This window comes from Lineus longissimus, chromosome 17 (assembly GCF_910592395.1).
Source record: "Lineus longissimus chromosome 17, tnLinLong1.2, whole genome shotgun sequence".
Lineage (NCBI taxonomy): Eukaryota > Metazoa > Nemertea > Pilidiophora > Heteronemertea > Lineidae > Lineus > Lineus longissimus.
The window spans coordinates 10547640-10567993 of record NC_088324.1 but is presented as its reverse complement, the minus strand read 5'-3'; the positions used below and the strand labels follow the sequence as shown (position 1 = coordinate 10567993).

The 20354-nt window shown below is 40.9% G+C and overlaps 1 protein-coding gene across 1 annotated transcript; it reads left to right on the top strand.

Annotated features, from left to right (window-relative positions):
• The first annotated feature begins 292 nt into the window (after positions 1–292).
• On the top strand, positions 293–6329 carry LOC135501753 (uncharacterized). Its single transcript, XM_064794035.1, has 5 exons — positions 293–537; positions 1345–1463; positions 1783–1869; positions 2175–2287; positions 2983–6329. Exons 1-5 carry the CDS (start codon positions 518–520, stop codon positions 3241–3243), a joined length of 600 nt encoding a protein of 199 aa, XP_064650105.1. The 5' UTR covers positions 293–517; the 3' UTR covers positions 3244–6329.
• Positions 6330–20354: the final 14025 nt, after the last annotated feature.

Genomic DNA, 20354 nt, shown 5'->3' with positions numbered 1-20354 from the left:
ATATGGTGAAATGAGCTGACAATGAATTAGACTATAGTACTAAAATACCAAAAATGTACTTTCAGTGATTCATTTAGTTGGACTTGTTATCACACATACAATTTTTTCAGCATCCGTGTTTTATTAGGAAAGACCGCACATCGGTATGATTCCGAAACCAAAAGCCCCAGCAAAAGGCGAAGCGTTGTTAATTAAGCAGCCGCTTGCGGCGACTCCTTCAGCTCAAATGCTAGTCCTTCACGGTTTTGCTGAATACACCAAGCAGGTAGCCCCCAGTATGAACAGGTTGGTTTCTTGTAGAACTGTCATGACAGATAAGACGGAACTGCAACGTATATACTCTAGCATGTATACAAAACAACAACCTGTAGGCCTCTGGAGCCTGGCTCTTGAGGCAGTGTTTCTCGAAGGCTATACCACACCGCATCAGTAAGTTGTTCATGCCTGTGATCTTTTGTGTCTACCTGATGGATATTACTATTATGTAGTATTGGAACAAGCCACGATACCTCAAACTATGGAAAGGCAAACATTAAGGTAGGTCAATTCAGATGATTTCCAAGATTTCCCGAATTTAATCTTTATCAGGAGGGTGAGGGAGTAGCCTACAAATATCGACAGCTCTCCTTTAAAATCAATGCCCTCCAGTAGAAATCAGTTGCACAGCATTGGTGGTAGAATCAGGTCTCACCTGTTCCGGTGGGCAGGTCGGAGAGAAAGAGGAAGTTGCGAGATCCGACTTGAACAACATCATTCCTGAAGAAGGTGGACAAAGGTGAAACTGTAGGCCATCTCCAGTGAACAGATAGATTGAATTGCAATGAAAATATAATGCAATATCAAAGGAGCAATATCGAAGAGACAAATTAAACCAACCATTTGTCCACAGACTCGGACCCTGTGGCGGTTATTTTGTATGACTGAAGCATACACAAGTATTTCAGAGAGAAAGAGTGCCGGCATGTTGAAAAAGCGGAGCTGCAACATGGAAACTTCCGGGTAGCTGGATGCATGCAGTCGGTTCGCGCTTTAAATACAAAACATTATGCTTTTATATATAGACGCTGTCTCTAAAGGAACTTCCAGCTGTATTGCCACCTATATAGCCTATAAGCTGAGCAATGTCAATACATTGAGGGTCAAGATGCAATCCACGGTTGAAAATTGGCGTCAGATACATAGTGATATTTTCGTTTCTCACTAACTGCGCCATTTTCAGTTCATATACGAAATAACCACTGTGATTGAAGGTAAATTTGTCGCCATCGGAAAAACGTTCGAGTGGAACCAGGCCGTCATAATACATCCTATACAATTACAACTTGACATATTTCTGATTTGCAGACTACACGATTCCTCCCAGTCACTGGAATCCAGAATGGCGGACGTGAAGATTTCTTCTGGCGATCACGTGGTACTTGTTGCTGTGGATTCCAGTGGTCCTTCAGAATATGCCTTGAACTGTACGTAAAAGATGGCAATTTGATGTGAGAGATTGCGGTTGTGGTTGAAGAACGCGTTTTACCCATAAGAGCATTATTGAAAAGTGGTTCTGGCCCTTGGTAAATGGTACTTTTTAGAAAAAAATTCTGCCAAAATCAAGGTCAACAACGTGTTCTTGTACTTTTACGCCCCTGCTTCGTGTTTATAAAATGGCTATGAAAGGAATTTTCTGAGCTTGTGTAAAAGTGGACTATTAATTAATGTCTTCGCTATGAAAGCACTACTGGCGATTGAATATACCGCTGCGATATCCAAAAGAGAACCGAATGCTTTTTTCAGATTACTTGAACCAACTTCATCAACCAAATCATTTTGTGATACTCCATCACACGTTTGAGTTACTTCAGATGCCGTGTGGGATAGGACGTAAGTTAACGTTTTCTGCTGATAAATATGGGATTAACCGATCGACTGGTTCATGATTGCAGTCATTAAAAAAATAACTTTTAATTGTAAATACAATAAACGAAATAAGTATACACACATGGGAACTTTTGTTCATATAGCTTGACTCTCTTTATTGAATACGAATACCTTGAAGAACATGGTGACCGTCGGATATGGAACTACGTGAATCCACCATGAGTGCTTTTCCTTGGAGGTATGCTAAACAGGAAATTGACTCGAAGTTTATGTCAGATGTCCATTAAAGTGACCTTAACTGTTTTCAGATACGTCCGCCCTAAGTGCTGAAGATTGGCAAGACATGTACAACAAGCAGGGAGAAGCTGCGAAGAAGTTGCAGGAAGAGGTCAAAGTCATGCTCGCACGTGCGAATGAGAGAGTAAGGAGTTTTGTGAAAGGTCACTCTTTCAGAAAACACCTGACTGAGGGAAGGGCCGGGTTCAGCTAGCTCTGGGATATGTTGTAATACGCATTTCCTACCCAAGCATAGTCGGAAGAACGTGCTCAAACGCTATTTTGTAATGCAGCTTTTTGAAACAATATCGACTTATTAAACGTTTTAAAGTTCATATGTGGAAGAAATTATGTTTTAGATTGCTGTGATATAGAAACATTATGTGAACCATAACAGAGGTGATGGGTTGTCAGGCGTGCACGACCAGCGGCCATCTTACAGTTTCTACAAATGCTACAGGATGTGTACTTTTAGTATCAATTTTATAAAAGGAAGTGACTACTTGGCAAGCCCGGCTTACCAAACAGCGACTTTTTCTTGTCCTGAATGGAGAGCCGAACTCATTAACATTAAAGTGAAGTCTCCAGCTCGCCAAACAGGGTAGATTTTTTACCTGTTTGGCAAGCCCGGCTGGCCGAACAGGGTGGCTTTTTAGTGCTGTTTGGCAAGCGGCTCTCCGAACAGGACAAAAAAAGATGCCTGTTCGGCGAGCGGCTTGCCAAATAGACCCGGCCTTTATAAAAATGGAACTTCTAAGAGGGTACGGCGTCTCTATCATGGCTTCATCATGCACACATCAAAAATTGCTTCCGAATTTTACAGGGATCCTTCTTTTGCAGATTCGCCACAGGTTCATATTTGAAGGGCACCTCTCACACAAGCCAGGAGAGGCTATAGTAAAGGCGGCGGAGGACTACCACGTCAATCATATCGTCATGGGCACGAGAGGTCGTGGTCTTTTGAAGAGGACCGTCATGGGAAGCGTCAGTGAGCACGTGCTACACCACGTGGATTGCCCTGTCACTATTTGTCACCTGCCAAAGGAGTTGCCCGATAAACCTGACGAACACCATCATAAAAAGATGTCACTTAAGTCTTAGTTCACTGACTGAGAAATACACTGCTGAAGATGCATTTCTAAGCTTTCAGTCGTCGCCGAACCAGCCTGCACAACTGTTATATGATAATGGTTGTTGGGTGTGACTGAGCCGCATGTTCTAATCAGAGAACCATACCTTATTGTCCAGAGCTAGCATTAATCTGTCCAAGATGTATTGTTCCCCAAATACACCATCGCAATTAGACTACGGGATAGAAATCACTGGAAACTCACCTTGTATTCGTCTTGTCACATCATCATGCGCGTGTGAATGCGGGAAGATGGGAAACAAAAAAAATTACTCACCACTCATCTTATTAAAAGATAGGGAAATGTGCCTCAGGAGAAATCTCTGGTTGTTTTGATATATAACAGAAGTCAAGTCCATGTCCGAATTTTCGAGAGAAATATACTCATCAGGATTTTTTGGGACGTATACACTCTCGCCTGTGTATGTCCATGGCCAGGGGGCCGATGCAAAATATGCTCATTTGGTTGAGTTGATGTACTTGTTGATATCATATCTTCATTCTATAACTATCCGCAATGTATTTGCTTAGTGTATTTTGAAAAGTTACGTGGGACCAGTCCTTATTTCTTACCCGTCTCACAATCCTTGCCGGTGTAACTGCCAGTGCATGATTTACATACATAGTCCGAGCCTCCCTGAAGCTTGCATGTTCCTCTGTCGTTGCATGTTTTACCAAAGCATGCATTGGGCGCTGAGATGAAGTAAATAATGTTAGGATATCAATTTGATACCAGGATTTTTGACCTGCAGTTGATTCTACCCGGACACAAGCGGGTAGTTTCAATTGCCTAATTTTGTTTTCTTCCCTTGTATCATGACTCTTCAACACCCTTCTTTAGTTGAATCTAATAGACTGAACACCAAATTGAAGTTAAACAAAACTTCGTGACTCAACTTTTTTTGAAGAACCATGAAATTGGCCCTGATGAGCCTGGTTTAGTTTTTTATGTATGATGTCACGTCCCTCAAATAACACTTATCTAAGGAATTGTTTTCTTCAGTGTATATTTTAATTGGTTCCTCACCCGTCTCGCAGTCATTGCCGGTGTAGCCACCATTGCACGAACATGTATAATTAGCGATTCCCTGGAATTGGCATGTCCCTTTTCCGTTACACGTTACACCACCGCAAGGGTTTGGAGCTGAAATAAAAAAAGAGCTTTTAACACTGGAGTCGACTTACATGCATTGTATATTACTAAGTAAGCTTTCTGATGGTGTGAATAAAGTTGAGTTGGACGAAAATGAAGTTGAAAATAAACTTACCAGTCTGACAGTCCTTTCCAGTGTAGCCACCACTGCACGAACATGTATAATCAGTGATTCCCTGGGGTTGGCATGTCCCTTTTTCGTTACACGTGACATCAAGGCAAGGATTTGTGAATGGATTCGGCTCTGAAATATGGAATATCATTATATTCAGGGAGCGGGCGGGTGCGAGGTTATTGTTACACTCTCTGTAATTAGCATAGTTCTACATGTAACTAGTGATTCCGATGATATCTAATTCATCACATGCAATTTAGAACTTAAAATAACACATTGCTTAGGTGACAAGATCTTCATCGTCGTCAGTTAGTTTGCTTCACCCTAAAATTGACGATACGTTATTTCGAATTTCATAATTCGTAAAAAGATTTATTTCCGATTGAAAGTAGTTCCTACCCTTCATGCACTGCGCCTGAATCCCAGACCTTGTCCAGTCATCATCTATTATAGTGCATGACGTGTTCTCCATGCGGATAGTCGGTACACTTGTTGAGTACATATGTGACCAACTGTCGTCATAATGAAATGTAATTATAAAAGGACAATTTCAAATTATATCCAGTTCATGACATCACAATCTTTCTCGCTTGAGCGAAGTTTTGTTTTCACTTTCATTTCCGTTAAGTGTCGCATTTGATAGAATCAAAAAAATATTCAAATAGCCCTGTTAAAAACAAATTAAAGTTCTGTGCTTCTTAATGACATCTGCTATTTATAAGTATCATATACGTGTACTCCAGTTTCACCGATGAATATATTCAATCAAAACGAGCACATGGTCGTTCGATACTACATGTATTTAGCATGTTCAATTTGGACAGAAATGGGTTTGCGACATCAATTTTTCTGATGGTCATGACGTGATATTTTGGTTAGACCTTTGTGTCGATTTCGTAGTAATGAATGAAGTGGTCTTAAATCGGTGAAACTAGAGTAAGCTAAAACAACACATGCATGTACACCATAATACAAGGATCACTAATGGCTTTATACATGTACGGTCAGCAAAACAAACTGATAAAGAACTTACTAAGAAATAGGTGAACAGCCATAGACAACATAGCCATCCGGACAGGATATTCTCGGTGCACTACCGGAACTACCATCACCATTTGAGGAGCGTACTAACCGTTGATGAACCAGGTCGGACTGGTAGGAACAAGTCACCACCGCCTGGAAACCGAGTACTAGAAGAATAATTAAGTGCGACTGAAAAAATGCTATTACGAAACTATAGGTGACTATGTGACTATCCGACCAAAGTTCACGGAATGACTAAATCTCAAAACTCATCTTTGTGCAGATATATAGAACTCGCTTAATGTTATAACCGGGCTACATATATTTCTGTCAACGCTATATAGATTTTGATCCCGTCCAAAACCGGGTCTGACCCACTTCTCGTTTTTGGGTAATGTCAGCCCGCTACATGTAATTTCCGGGTTATACTAAACACCTTCAAACTCGGCATGGTGTAAATGCCTCCATGATGTTAACATTTACTTATATTGTGGTACATGTACATGTACTATCTTGACATGCAAAGTTTTAAACTAAAAAAGAACGTGCTTTTATCGACTTCCCGCCGTAGGCATATACAGCGGTACAGTCACCATTTCCGGCAAAGTAGGACCCATCGCAGAAGAAGTCTTTATTGCATAAGCAGGTCAGGCCGACTCGTCTATCAGGACACACCACCACTGAACGAGCGTCATCCTTTACTTCACTTGCTGGGCCAACGTCTGAAAAAAAGTTCCATGTATGATTAAACATGACTTATTATGACAGCTTAGGTGTGAAACTGTCAAAAGTGATCGCATCCCCTTTGATGGATACTTCTTTGAGACTTTTGAATCGGCAGTCGGCAGACGGAAGATGGATTTTTTTCCAGATTTGCTTCCGGTTATCCATGCGAACGAATAGTTATTCTTTGATTACGGCTTTCAATTTTTACCCTGTTACATGTACTTTGCAATACGCATGGTTGACCGGATGCATAATCCGACTTCCTTCGACCGTCATGTTGATCCTAAGGTCCTAAAAGGGGTATACATGTACGACAGGAGGCCAAAGATAGCGTTATCGCACTCATTCTATCACTGCAGTGAGATGAACACTGTATACGCAAAACATCATTTTTTACAGTCCATTTATGCTAGATTTCTCTTTTAGTGATCGTTTTTCTAAAAATATGTATCTGATGATGCGGGACTCACATCTTGGACAACTGGTCCGCAGTTTCCTCATTTCGTCAGCAGTAATCACTCTGTCAAAGATCATAACACCAGCCATGGCTCCTGTGTACCCTTGAGCAGGATCAACTTCGCCAGAGCCGCTCAATCGGCCACCGAATATGACGTCACCGGAAGTCAAGAAGTCTGAGATCCTGCCAATGGATGGATACTGTTCAGCTGTAACGTCTATGTGAAATGTCATTACTCCTTGTGTATTACTATATGTGACCGCAACAAAGGTCCATTTCTCCTTACTTACTTCCAAATAGGATTTGACGCGTTCCTTTTTGCCGGAGGAGCCATATGCGAGTTGTACATTCAATGTATACTCTGGATAAAGCCACAACGTGATACCAGAACCTATGTTCCCGTATTCCATAAGAGGACTATTGCCTTTTTTTGGGTTGATAAACAAAGCTAGCGTAAAATCCTTTTTGAATTCCAATCTCTTATGTGCGTTGATTCTGATGTGTGACTTGAGCGTTTTGTCGAAGGTATATGCAGTCCCAGGCGCGCCACACGGACCGGCTATAGCGGTCAGGTTGGTAGAAGTTCCTGTAAATAGTCCATCAACGTCTTTTGTTCCAAATGTTTTGGAGTCGAGAGGCCAGTGTCCCAAGGGTTTGAGAGTACCTACACACGACAAACAGAGAGTTAATTAAGGTTCATTGGAGCGGTTCATATTTTGATCCGAGAATGAAAACGAGGTGACATTTTGATGACGCCGGCTATCGCGTTGCCGGTTGTCAGAAATGCAATGAAACAATGTATCTCAAATGTTAGGTATCCTTAGAAACATTTATACAAATAATCAACCGGACTTGATGACGCCACCAGAGAAGAGAAGGCACTTCGTTCTCGTTCTCGGATCAGCATCTAAAACTTTCTAATACCACATAAAAAAGGGACGGAAAGCGAAGTAATGAAATTTTGGTAAAGAAACGGATATTCTCTTCGGTACATGTACATGTAAATCAGGGAAAATAGTATTGTTTTCATTCTTTGCTTTATACCTACACAAATTCTCATCATTAAAGTTTATCCAGAACCCTTAGAGGGGTTGCAACCATCAAGTTTATAAAAATACTTCCAACCTGAATGGCTTTGTCAATGTTAGACGCTAATGAACTAGTTGGAGATCGGGTCTAGCTGTTCCATAATTCTTCACTTGAGAACAATCTAATAGGGAGCAGTTCTAACGTCGTGACAGAGAACCAGTATCAAAACTGAATCCGTAACAGTCTAGCATACATTTTAATTCCTGCTCTGAACTCCCAGTCAAGCAGTTAATCTTGACATACAAATGTAGTTTACCTTGCTGGCACTTAGGCAGTGCCATCCGGATCTCCTTTGGCGTAAGTGCGTGGTTGAATATTATCACTGATGACATATCACCGTCAAAGTAGGCTCTAGGCTTTAATCGGGCGCCAATACAGAGCGGAAGATCTGTCCTCAAATTAGATAAATTCTCAGTATGATAATCTTCCTGATTGTCGACAACGAAAAGTACCTTTTTCTCGACTGCATTGTAGCTGACAGCCACCAGAGACCACTTTCCAACCGGTACTTTAAGATTACTGAAAGCAGGTCTTCTACCAGTCCTAACATAGCGTTTATTTAAAGTCGGGAAGAGCCAAAAATGGATTCCACGTCGAGAAATCGAGCTACAATATTCCAAGATTGGCATATCGGCTTGAGTCATGACCCGAATCCTCATTGCGACTGTAAAACTTCCTTGCATTTTCAAGTGATCTGATTTTGGTGTTCGAAGGTAGGAGTTCGTAGTTGCATTGAAGTTGTAGGCGGTGTTTGGATAGCCGCACGGGCCAACCGTCGGGCTGAGGGTGCCATGGGAGACGGTGTAGAGGAAGTTCCTGGTTACTTCGTCATAACCGGACTTGGTAGGGTCCAAGGGCCAAAAGGCTAAAAGAGAGAGAAGACGGGCATTGAAGCGTCAGAATGACCTGACCAAACCTACTTGATCTTGTTTGCCTCTCCTAGAATAGATTAGAAGGCAAAAATATCAAGTTCTTATCTGGTCTGTTGGAGGCGCAACTACTGTCCTTTTCACATGAAAATGTATTATTTCATGTGAAACTTCGAGGTTGTCTGATGTATCTAAAAACAATCGCGTTGCTAAGTGGAACGCCAATTTTCATATCCTTTTTCTATGCCTTTTTGTTGGTGCATTCAACGCCAAACGCTCATGACTTTATTCAGTGCTGGTCGTTGTTGTGTCAAACCAGGTTGTCGTGCTTTGTATAAGAACAGCTGTTCTTACCTATGGGACATTTCATCTTCTGTTTGTTCATTTCCTGCGCCGTGAGTGCCCTATCGAATATCTTGAAGTTCGCCATCTTCCCAGAGAAGTAACCGGGCCTCAAGTTTGGATTTGGAGGAGACCTTGCGCCCAAAACTAGTTCACCGTCCGTTTTTAGATCGCCCATTGATGTAAACGACTCGGAGAATGTTCGCTCGTTCACCATCATCGTGACAATCTTCCCAATTTTGTCAAGACTTACTGCGACGAAGGACCAGGTATTTAGGGCAATGGTTAAGTTCGAATTAACTGGTAATGGGCCGCTTGTGCTCTCAAAGTTACAGTATAGCCGTCTTACTTCGTCTTTCAATCGTATGAAGCAGCGTAAGCCAAAGTCGACTTTGTTTGGGTTGTAAAAATATTCGAATATACAGGAGGTATATTTGTCTGCGTCTGGATTTACATAAACTGTGGCAGTAAAGCTTTGCACCGCCAATATGCCAGACTTTGCTATGGCTATGTGTGATTTGGCGTGGTAATCGAACCCGTAACCTGTGTCGAGGATGCTGCATGGACCCTCACTGTGGGCGAGTTTGTTTGCTGTGGTGCTGATGCTGTTCATCGAGGTGTCTGACGTACCGAAGGTCATCGGGTTTAAGGGCCAAAACCCTATCGGCGTAGGTGGAGAACCTGTGAGGACGGAGTAAATTTATGATGACTTAAGCACTATGAGTCTTAGAAATAAAGGTTTAATACACTGTTACAGGGACAGGTCATGTGCTGGGGAATTGGATAGTTCTTATTTTACTTGGGTATTTGGAGCTGGGTCTTTTTTGCGGAACACAATGGTAAAATTTTCACATTTAACCACCATCGGAAGGAGGTAGTAGGCGGAATTAAGTACACTTTGGAGTGGGTCGCTTATTTTACGGTCACGTACTCATATTTGCTATCTTTCAAAGCTCTGATGCTTCAATGCTGCCCCACATATTATTAAGAGGGACACGTAGATCCTGTTTTTAATTTGAAAACTTCCTACCTTGAAAACAGTCCAACCTTAAACTCCGGACCTGCTCAACGGATAAGGCTCTGTCGAAAAACAAGACATTCGCCATGTTTCCTGTGAAATATATATAGCGTTGCCCCGCGTGTGGGGGATTATTTGGTTCTCTCGCTCCAAGCAAGATATCACCAGAGGTCAAGATGCTGCCTATTTTTTCGAATGTCTTGGTACGTATTTGGTCGTCAAGAAATAACCTTGTGGTTTGATAACCTTCGGGCGTGGTTTTATTGTCAAATGTAATTGCCACGAAGGACCACATGTTGAACGGCGCGGCTAAGGTCGTTTTAAAACTCTCCGATTTGAATTCGCCATTTAGCTTGTGTTTCAAGTTGAAGAACAGCCCGTTTTCTGGGTAAATCCAGAAATTTACACGACAATACTTTGTTTCTGTTTCATTCGTCGTCATGTATTCAAACAATGGAACTCCACCAAGAGTTGGTTTAATGTACATCGCTACAGTAAAGGTCTGCACTGCTAACCTCCCATCATTCTTGATGTGAATTTTGGAATGCATGCTTTTGTCCAGCCTATACCCTGTGTTTGCGATGTTGCATGGCCCATCGCTTGGTACGATGTTGTGTGGTGTTGTTAGGAATCGGTTGTCGGAAATATCGCGTGTTTCGTACGTCTTTGGGTTGAGAGGTAAAAAGGCCAGTGGTTTGGGCACATCTACATCTAGCAAAAGGAAAGGTAGAAGTATGTACACATTCCTCTGAGATAATTATACAGGGCTTATTTGATTTGGCTTAGGAAGGAGAAGAGAAAATCTAAATCATAATATATTGTCCGACAGTTGTGCTGCGCAGGGTGACTTTGAGCCTTCTGCCTTAAAACGACTTAATATCTGTTAGCATTAATAAAGTTTACCACGCTTCTAAACAGTGGTTAGATTTCGGGCAACCTCTACCGCAAAGAAGCTGGAAGACATGTAGCTTTTGTGCACGTTGTTTTTAGGATCTACTTCAAGTATTACTACGCGGGTGCAGGGAGATGCGCATGCGTACCACATTGAAAAAAAAGTAGTATTGCGATCAACCTGAGCCAGGTCTGTCTTCATATCGGTCACGCGACGGATGGACGTGAAGCCTCAATAGGTGGAAGATAGACTTGCAATAGCCCATGCATAGATGATGCATGATGCATTTCCTTCGCGCAAGACACATGATATTTGATATTGCCAACCAACTGTATTAGAATACTTACCCTGGCATTCGGCCCCTGAAAAATGAAGATACACAATAAATGCACTGCAGTACATATGTGCGTACAGGATCTACTGGAGATTCTTGTGAACCGCAATGGTTTTCCTCAAAATTGTCGCTCTATTAACACAAGGTTCATATCGCCATTGCCTGGCTATTACAGGCGAAGAAAATCTCCACTCAAACATGAAAACCTCTGTGGTTCAACGGTTAGAATGCTGGACTTTCGGTCTGGTGGTCACGGGTCCGTGTATCCACAACATTCTTTTTTCAACGTTTTCATTTTATTTCTAAAAATGGTTTCAACATCTCCTAGCAGTAAATCCAATGGGTTGGGAATTGCTGGTAATGAATTGCAATAGGTGGTTTGTAGTGTTAAGTACACGTATTTTAAAAACTAAGACCAGACATTCAACCGTGATGTTGTAGTTGGATCAGTTAATAAATCACTCTTACCACCAGCATATCTTCCGTATTCTCCACGGAATACAATGAAATTGGATCACCGAAGGGACGATAGGCCGGGTAGACGCCCCTACTACCCAACTAAACTTATCCCAACAATTCAACTGTTTTTCGCTGAAGTGGAACTTAACGGACGTTTGAAATATCGATTTCGAATTTGAGTTGCGTGCGCTTCATCCATTACATTTGCATGGTTTGATAGGTGAAAAATCGTTTTCATTAAAGGAATGATATATAAAATTTGATATAACGTTTTACACTGTATTCGGAGCCAACCATGACTACATGTATGTATACTGTCAAACAATGTTTTGTATTGTTGTCAGACGAATTCTTCTTGGGCCGCATATACTCGTAGGCCGAGGATATAAAATCGACCATACCGAACCCTCCGCATCGATGTGGCAAAATTCCATTGAGAATTCTGAATAAGCGCCTTAAAAAGCAAATTTTGATTACAAAATTTGAAATACAAATTTTTTAGATTTTGTATCGGGTCGCGCATTTCCATACCAGACTCTTCTACGGGTCCCATTCATGCGCATGCGTAACCGGAAACAATATCTAGAAAAATTGTTCCAAACTCTGCCGATTGTGGCAATGATTCAACGTCCTCGGAATGAGTGTCATAAACATCAACCTCTGTCACAATGACGCTGCAGTCGCTATTTGTTTTTTTTATAAGCAGCGACTCCGACAGATGAGCGCTGATTTGCTACAACGTTTATACAGCGTTGCAGAATTGTCGGTAGAGGTATATATGTGAAGCGACCAACCTCAATCTCCAACAACAACGAGCCACATCAGACCTCTGTGACAGCGATTGTCATAAAAACACGTGATTGGCACCCATCGGAGATATTTCATGAATAAACTATAAAGTGGAACATTTGCAACTGTATAGATGTATGACGTTGAGCTTGCCATAGTGCTAACTTTTATTTGGATACGGATCATCATCTTTGGAATTTCACATTTCTACTTGCACATAATGAGGCTGTTTCATAGGTAAAATGTACCGTCATTTCTGGTCGCTGTGCAAAAACTACTGGGCCGATTTCTTCACAGTTTTTGACCCAATCTAGTTAGAGATCAGTTCAGAGATTTACAAACCAAGTAATTTGTTATCTACTTTGGAGCCATTTGAGATTTTAATTTCGCTACACCATGTTTAATGAAAAATGAGAAAAGCCTGTTTGGTCGCGAAGTAAGGCAAGATTATTAAAAACCTGACTTAAAAGAAATCCTACCAATGGTTTGTACTCCAGAACCTCTAACGATACCGGCAAAGCATTTATATGGATGGAATCTTAGTTAGCAAAGAGGAAAACATAACCAAAAAGTAAAAAAAAGAAATAATATTGAGTAGAGAGCTGAGCGTCAACTGATCGCTATTAGCTCTATGGACAATATATTGCGATTGTAACCAAAACGTTCCTTACCTTTTAGTATTTGATCCAAAATGGAAACAAGAAGTAAAATGACGGTCACCCGATTCATTTTGAAATTATTCCAAGCAATGAGTTGAGTCGAATAGAACTTGACTAGTTGTCGTGAGGAGACACAGTATATTTCCTCAAGCGTTTATCAATATCCGCCTCACGTGTTTACGAATAAGAAAACTAGCGAATTGATAATTGTCTTGTGCACTCAGCCGATTCCTCGCGTTTTTCTGTTCGAAATGTTTTTCTTCCATCCACCCACAACGAAGGTGACGTCAAATGTCGTCTAAAAACGAGCTCTGTCCTTCCATCTACTGGGCGCCTCCATAAACTCATATACACGTACTTTTCATTTGGAAGAACTCCCCAAATATGCATTAAATCTTCTTTACCCAGTTTAAACCAGGAGTAGCTGAAATATTCGGTTTTCACTTCGTTTTATCGCGATTCCCGGCCTGTATTCATTATTGCGCAAAAGCCATTTCAGTACTTTTGCACCCGAGCAGGCTTGATTGGTGTTATTAGTAGTCACAAATTAAACACTCAAACGACAGTAATAGTGCATTCATTTTATTTTTGACTTTAAGTGGTAGTGTACAATGGATGGCGTGGTCGAACGAACAAAAAAGAAGCAAAATTTCGATGTTACACCAGTTTATGAAGATCAAAACAATCACTGGTAGTGTCTGGGTGTTTGATTGGTGATCGATAAATCTTGCTCGATTGGAGAAGTGTCAAAAATATGCGTATACTTATTGCCTAAAACTCATTAATGAGTTTTTGTACATATGAAGGTAATGAGATCAAACAAACTGGAAGCCTGAAGAAGTCAAGATCGAAAGTATAATCTTTGTTTATTTCACCGAGTAAATCATTACCTTGTCGCCTCAAAGATGACAGCACGACAAAATAAGTCGATCGGTTATGCCCGCCTTATTTGTAGATCCGGGCTACAAATCGAACGTCGAGTATTCTTGCCAGACTTTTTATCAAGCAGTGAGCGGTGACAATTGTAGCCGATACCAATGAAAGTAGAAAATATCTCCTTTATGAACGTGTCCTGTTCTAGCTATTGCATTCGGACAAGGTAACGTGTTTTGATAGGGCCAAGCACGAAAGCTGACGACTAATTAATTATAAAAACCTCGTCGGCCATCGATATTGTTGCTCGAGCTCATGCTTGCCCAGAGCCCTTCGCGTCACCGGGGAAATGTAAAATTCGATAACCACACACAATGATGCCAGAGCTTGTGATTTTGCTTGTAATTATTAGTCGCTCATTTCCAAAAATCCATTACTTATGTTTTAAGATACGACGGAAAGGACTTTTCTCGGAATTCTTTCCTGGTGTAAGGCATCCTGACTCTCAGACGTTTGCGTCACCACTATCGAACTCCACAAACGTGAGTGATTTAGTGATCTCAAGACATTGCGGGTCAAGATGAGCGTAAGGTAAGATGGTGCAAATATAGTCTATATGAGCATTGATGTGTGCTACTTGCTGTTTTCTACACTGCAGCGACGGTAATGTATTGGCCCAGGGATGTAATTGCATAATTTACCATAAGAATAAGGCATTTCATCCATATATGTGTCCTACTGCCACTTGTTGCCATGCATTAGAACAACTGCGATATTCATGATCATTCATTTTGCCTCACTGTAAACATTTAGAAATTCATAGACAGGTTTACCAGACTTACGAAACGTTTGATGATAAATTAACAGCAACCTTTTCTCATCATCAATTGCCACCATGCCTTCTTTAAACAGAATACTGTCAGCTGCATTTGGTCCAACTATTCTTGCACGTAGTTTTGCCACGGGTTTTGTTTTTATGAAACCAATTGGATTTCTCACATAGCAGTTCAATGCAAAGCCCCCAAAGTGGGCATCATCGCATAAGTGACAGGTCGTGAGATCTATCCCTAATCTATAGTTAATAGATACATGTATGTTTTTAGTGTAAAACGATTTTGGGTCATGCGTGCCCGATAAATAACAGCGTTGTACTGACGTGCGCTTTTGGTGTATATTACGTACCAATAAGATAACCCACTTAATAGAAGTCTTGCCTGTGTTATAAAAATATTTGTCACAGGCGTCAAACTCACGATAAAAACCGAAAATGTGATGCACGTGTAACTTTGTCGTAGCATAATGATTTATCGTCACTGTAGTGGCGTTTACTAATGTGTACACAAACTCATCGCTTACATTCTGCTGAACTGACTTGTACAAAGTCAACGAGTATCGTTTGAAGTCTGGTGATGGACAATTAAACGCAAAAGTATCCATATCAGCGGTATCTATTGGAAAAATAACGCCGTTCTTTCTATAGAGTACATAAACACATTTCTCTCCCTTTGGAAGTTCCAAGCGTCCTACGAACTTTCCTAACGATATGTCATACAGCCTTGACTTTCTAATAACACCTTTCTTGTATGCCGGTTTACTGGTGACCGACCTCTCTATTTGAAAGAAAATGAGATAACTCGAAGTAAGCCGTATATGCAAAACCACATCTGAATAAGAGTATATCGGATGAAAGTATGAACAGTTATAAAGTACCCGGCAAGTCTTGTTGTTATTCCCAGCGTTGTACGCGTAAAACAACATTCTGCTCAAGGGCTCCGGTTCGTCTGTATACTGAACCCATACGAAAGGACGATGAGGGTGAAACTGCACTTGAAAATCTTTTTTGTTTCCATCAACCGGTGGCATGAGAAGAAGTCTATGACTTTTTCGGTATTTTAGATTAGAGTTCACCTAAACATCGATTCAGAGACGTTCATCAGCTTGGTTTTCAACAACTGAGGACTTGGGGTCTTTCAGGCACAAAAACAGTAGTGCACTGTGACTAGATGTTACATGCAACAGTAGGTGGAATTCAACCTTCAAACTCCATCAACCAAAACTTTGAAAAACACAACAAATGGCAACGGAAACCTTACAACATATGCTGTGTTTTCTGGGTGCAGGCTAGAAGCGAGACTGCTACAAATACATTCCCTTGTATAATTCGAAGGATGTAAGGTGATCTTTTATACCCGCGGCCTTCCTTCTCGGAGCTGGTATCAGATGTACAAGTGATCCATCCGGGGAAAAGAAGAAATGTTTCGAATTCCGATCATTAATAAAGGGATGAAAGAATGGGATAAATTCTCGAAAATCTGTCTTGCCCGAACCTTTCTTGACAAGACCATTTTTCGGACTGTAGAATCGTTCGAAGCCAATCGCAACAGGTCCAGGCCCAGCAATCAGGTACAAAGTGTCAGTCTTTACGTTGAATTTTATTCCACGTGACTGTTTAGGGCCGAAATAACCAATATGCTTGAAGACGTATTTCTGTGGTTGGTAGTGATTTTTACTTTCGTAAACAAATATATCGTCAGATGTTTTTGAAGCAAAAGAATAGATACGTTCCCCTTTTATAACTAAAGGTTTGTCAAGCAAAGGAACTTGCAGCTCTTTCCTAAATACCAAGTTAAAACTACCGGTCTTATTCACTTCAACCGAATTATAGATGGTCGCGCTGAATCGGCCGTGGTGTTTACAATATATGACGAATTTCCCTCGATATCCCACGACAATGTGATATGTAACTCCGAAGCTATTGCAGCAAACTTCCCGACGGGGAATGACTATTTTCCCCGGGAATGTACCTTTTGTGCTATCATAGAGGAGACCCACCATTAGCCTTTTAATCATCGTATACAGTATCATGAATTGTCTGTAAAACGATCTTCCTATGGCACCTATATTCATTGAGACGCCGAAGCTTGTTTTATACATTAGATTAAAGTCATTGCCGTTAAATACGTACACGATTATACGAAAATACGGACTATCACTTGGAAGTTTGCATAACGCAATTTTGGCTGATATCTTGTCATACCGGTAAATATCATGTTTATGCACGATAAGTGGTTCCTTGAAGGCTACTCTTTTGTTCTTTCTGTATCGCACCTGTTTATCCTTTTGGACACAAAACACACCGATGGACATGATGGAGTAGTGATTTAATTCTAAACCGTGGCGTTTATGGTACCTCTAATCAGTAATCTGCTACTGCCCAATACATACTCCACCTATATATACACCAATATGCTGTGTACACTACATGCTCGTAAACTGTCTAGTAAATCTGCACCATTGTGCATTGTCTTAGTGAATAAAAACCTGGACCCTATTGCATTTTGCATGACCACATCTTCGTAACTCTATATAATTTTCTTTATTAAGTGGGTAATATGGCCGATTTGACGTTGGAAACTTGACTTACATGTAGCATATATAGCCATGTCAAGTTAGGGTGAGATAGGTAGTCAAGTCTAATTTTGCCTGAAATGGACCATACGTAGACTGTAAACAGGACTTGCTAAACAAAAGATTCCTGGGTTTATACTGTACATCAAAAGGAAGAATAAAACCATAAAGGTCAGAATGTGATAACTCTGGTGGCTCAGCTATCAAAGGACATACTGAAGTTGAGCATCTTGGTAGTAATTCAAGAGAATAGTAGAGCATTTGAGACAAATGAGAGTCGTGCCATAGGTGATTCAATAACCTATCCGCGTTTTGCTTCACCATGACGACGAAGTCTCATTTCATCCTAAGTGGACCAGTGATGCCAGCCCGATGAAAATACTACTGAGTCCCTACCGCATACCTACCTTTTTCTGATACATCCGGGATCCTAAATGGCTAAATGCCTCCTCCTTCTCCATACACGAGGCCTTCTTCTTACTCAGCTGACACACATTTAGTTCATCATCGCGTAGGACCACAAACGTGACGTACTTCAGTCGCATACACAGTATAGCGCACGCCAATAGAGAAACGGCATTTTGGGTTGCAAAGTCTTGTTGTATAATGGCCCAGTCGGATACAAACTTCTTGAAATACTCAAAGGCATCCACAGTGGCCATGATTGTAACAAGACTGGACAAGAGATAGGCAGTGTGCTGACCATGTGCATTGTTGGCCTTTTTCAAAACTAGCTGGCTTCTCTGGGGCAAATTTCGAACATGGTGTCATTCTACATTCTGCGAATCGGTAAAAACGAACGGTACACATTAAATTTGTATCCACTCTGAATGTACCAATTTGCTGAAAAAAGCAGAGTTCAACGAATTTACCTTAAAATGTACGGCTTAAGGTTTAACGTGTGTTCTGTTTATCGCCTTTTACTTTGTTCTAATATTCGCGGCAGCTGTTATAGCAACGAGAAACGGCGTCATAATTATCGACAATCAAGTTACACAATGATGATGAAGATCTGCAGTACATCGAAAATTCGAAGGTACAAGAACTCGATCTCTCCTGATTCTGATAGTATAATCTTACCATCAAAATAATATGAATCGCGAGGCTCCATCGCCCATCGTGTCAAAATGTGACGTCTCGATGACTCGGTGTAGATTTATCCGGACACAATACGGTGCAGCCTTTAAACAGCGTTAGATCGTTCATTTCCTACAATCAACAGACATTAGGCAGGTTTCGCAATCCTTATTTAAAGCAACGAACGACAAACTACGAAGTTTGTAAATGGCTTGACATACGATACTTCTTGAAACATTTTCCGATTACTCCTACGACAAGTATAAAAGATTATTTACCAGTGTCGCGTACAAGTGAATTATCACAGAGCTTGATGACACCACAGACCTCGAACTTCGTCGTTCGTATGGGAGTTTCGAAACCTACCTATTGCTGTAAACTGCTTACGGCGAACGCGACAGATCTCATCCTCCTCGAGCATAGCCGATATGTGGAGAGCTTTCAAATTGGTCTAATGGATATCGTTGTTCAAAGGTAGGCTAATCAATACTTATTTCTATTATTGGAAAATATCAATGTTTATTTTCGCATTTCATATTTTGAACAAGTGAACAGGTCATTAAGGTCCTACATGTACACCGTTCGTGGAAGTTGTATAAACTCGTGCCTCAAGTAAATAGGAACATACAGTGCAACAGTACAGTAACCAGATTTGACAACGTGTGAAATATTAACCTTCGGAGTTTATCTACTTGATATGGGTGTACACAACATCAAAGTTGAAAATCATATGCATGTGTATTTGTATCGTACTTGTGGAACGTCTCAAATTGAGTTTTAATGCAGTGACGAGCCAGAAATTTGGTGAAAGGATGGGGCGCAGTCTCTAGGGTGCGATTTTCACAATCAGGAGTGTCCTGAGGCCCTCCCCTTTCAAAAAAATTAAAATCAGAGGTGCTGACTTATGCGTTTTCCGGGCATATGTGGACTCGTATTGGAATTGGTCATGCTGCTTGTGGAGTGGTTCCCTGTAATAGCGTTGCTTTCCATCAAAGGTTGGGTGGCGCCTCATGTATCCACTTCTGTGCGGAAAAACGGACCTGTCCCAGCTTGAGTCAGCCCATCCACCGGGTCCGTGTTGTGAATCGCATTCGTACCTAACACTGTGTTCGTTCACATGCGAGAACTGAGGTTTTCGGTTAAGTTAACACGTTTGTATGATATGCCAGGGCTGAATGCAAGTAAGCTTCTGGCAGTTAGATGCAATATCGTTCCAAGTAACAAAAGCATACAATGTGTTTCGTCAGGGTATTCAAACCATGTTATTGATAAATTCACTATACAAAAGCGGATAAACCGTTAAATGGCAGAAAGTGGTCGCCCTTTGTTCATTGCTGAATAAATGCTCATAGTTTTATTGAAAAGAAAATAATTGAATTGAAACAGATTCAACTAAAAAAACGTCAGGTCGATAATACGAAGTAAGTAAATCAAAATTAATGCATCCATGACCATGTGTATTTATCTGAGTGATAAGCATGATTTGAATGACTTAGTCCAAAGAATTGCATGTTATCTTAATAATATTGAAATCGTTGTGAGCAACAATCATTAGTCGGCTTCAGACTAGGTAAACGTCGACGTCCTATTGGGCTGCTGTGCGAAAACCACTTAGCCGATGTCTTCTAAGTCAAATATATCATAAGGACCCAGCATAATTTCCAGATTAAAGATTTGCAAAACAAGTAAAAAACGTATCAATCATTGGAGCCATTTGATGATTTTGGGGTCCTGGACAGGGGCTGACTTTTTCTACTAGATGTGTTCAAATGAACTCGAACCCATATCATCATTTGTACT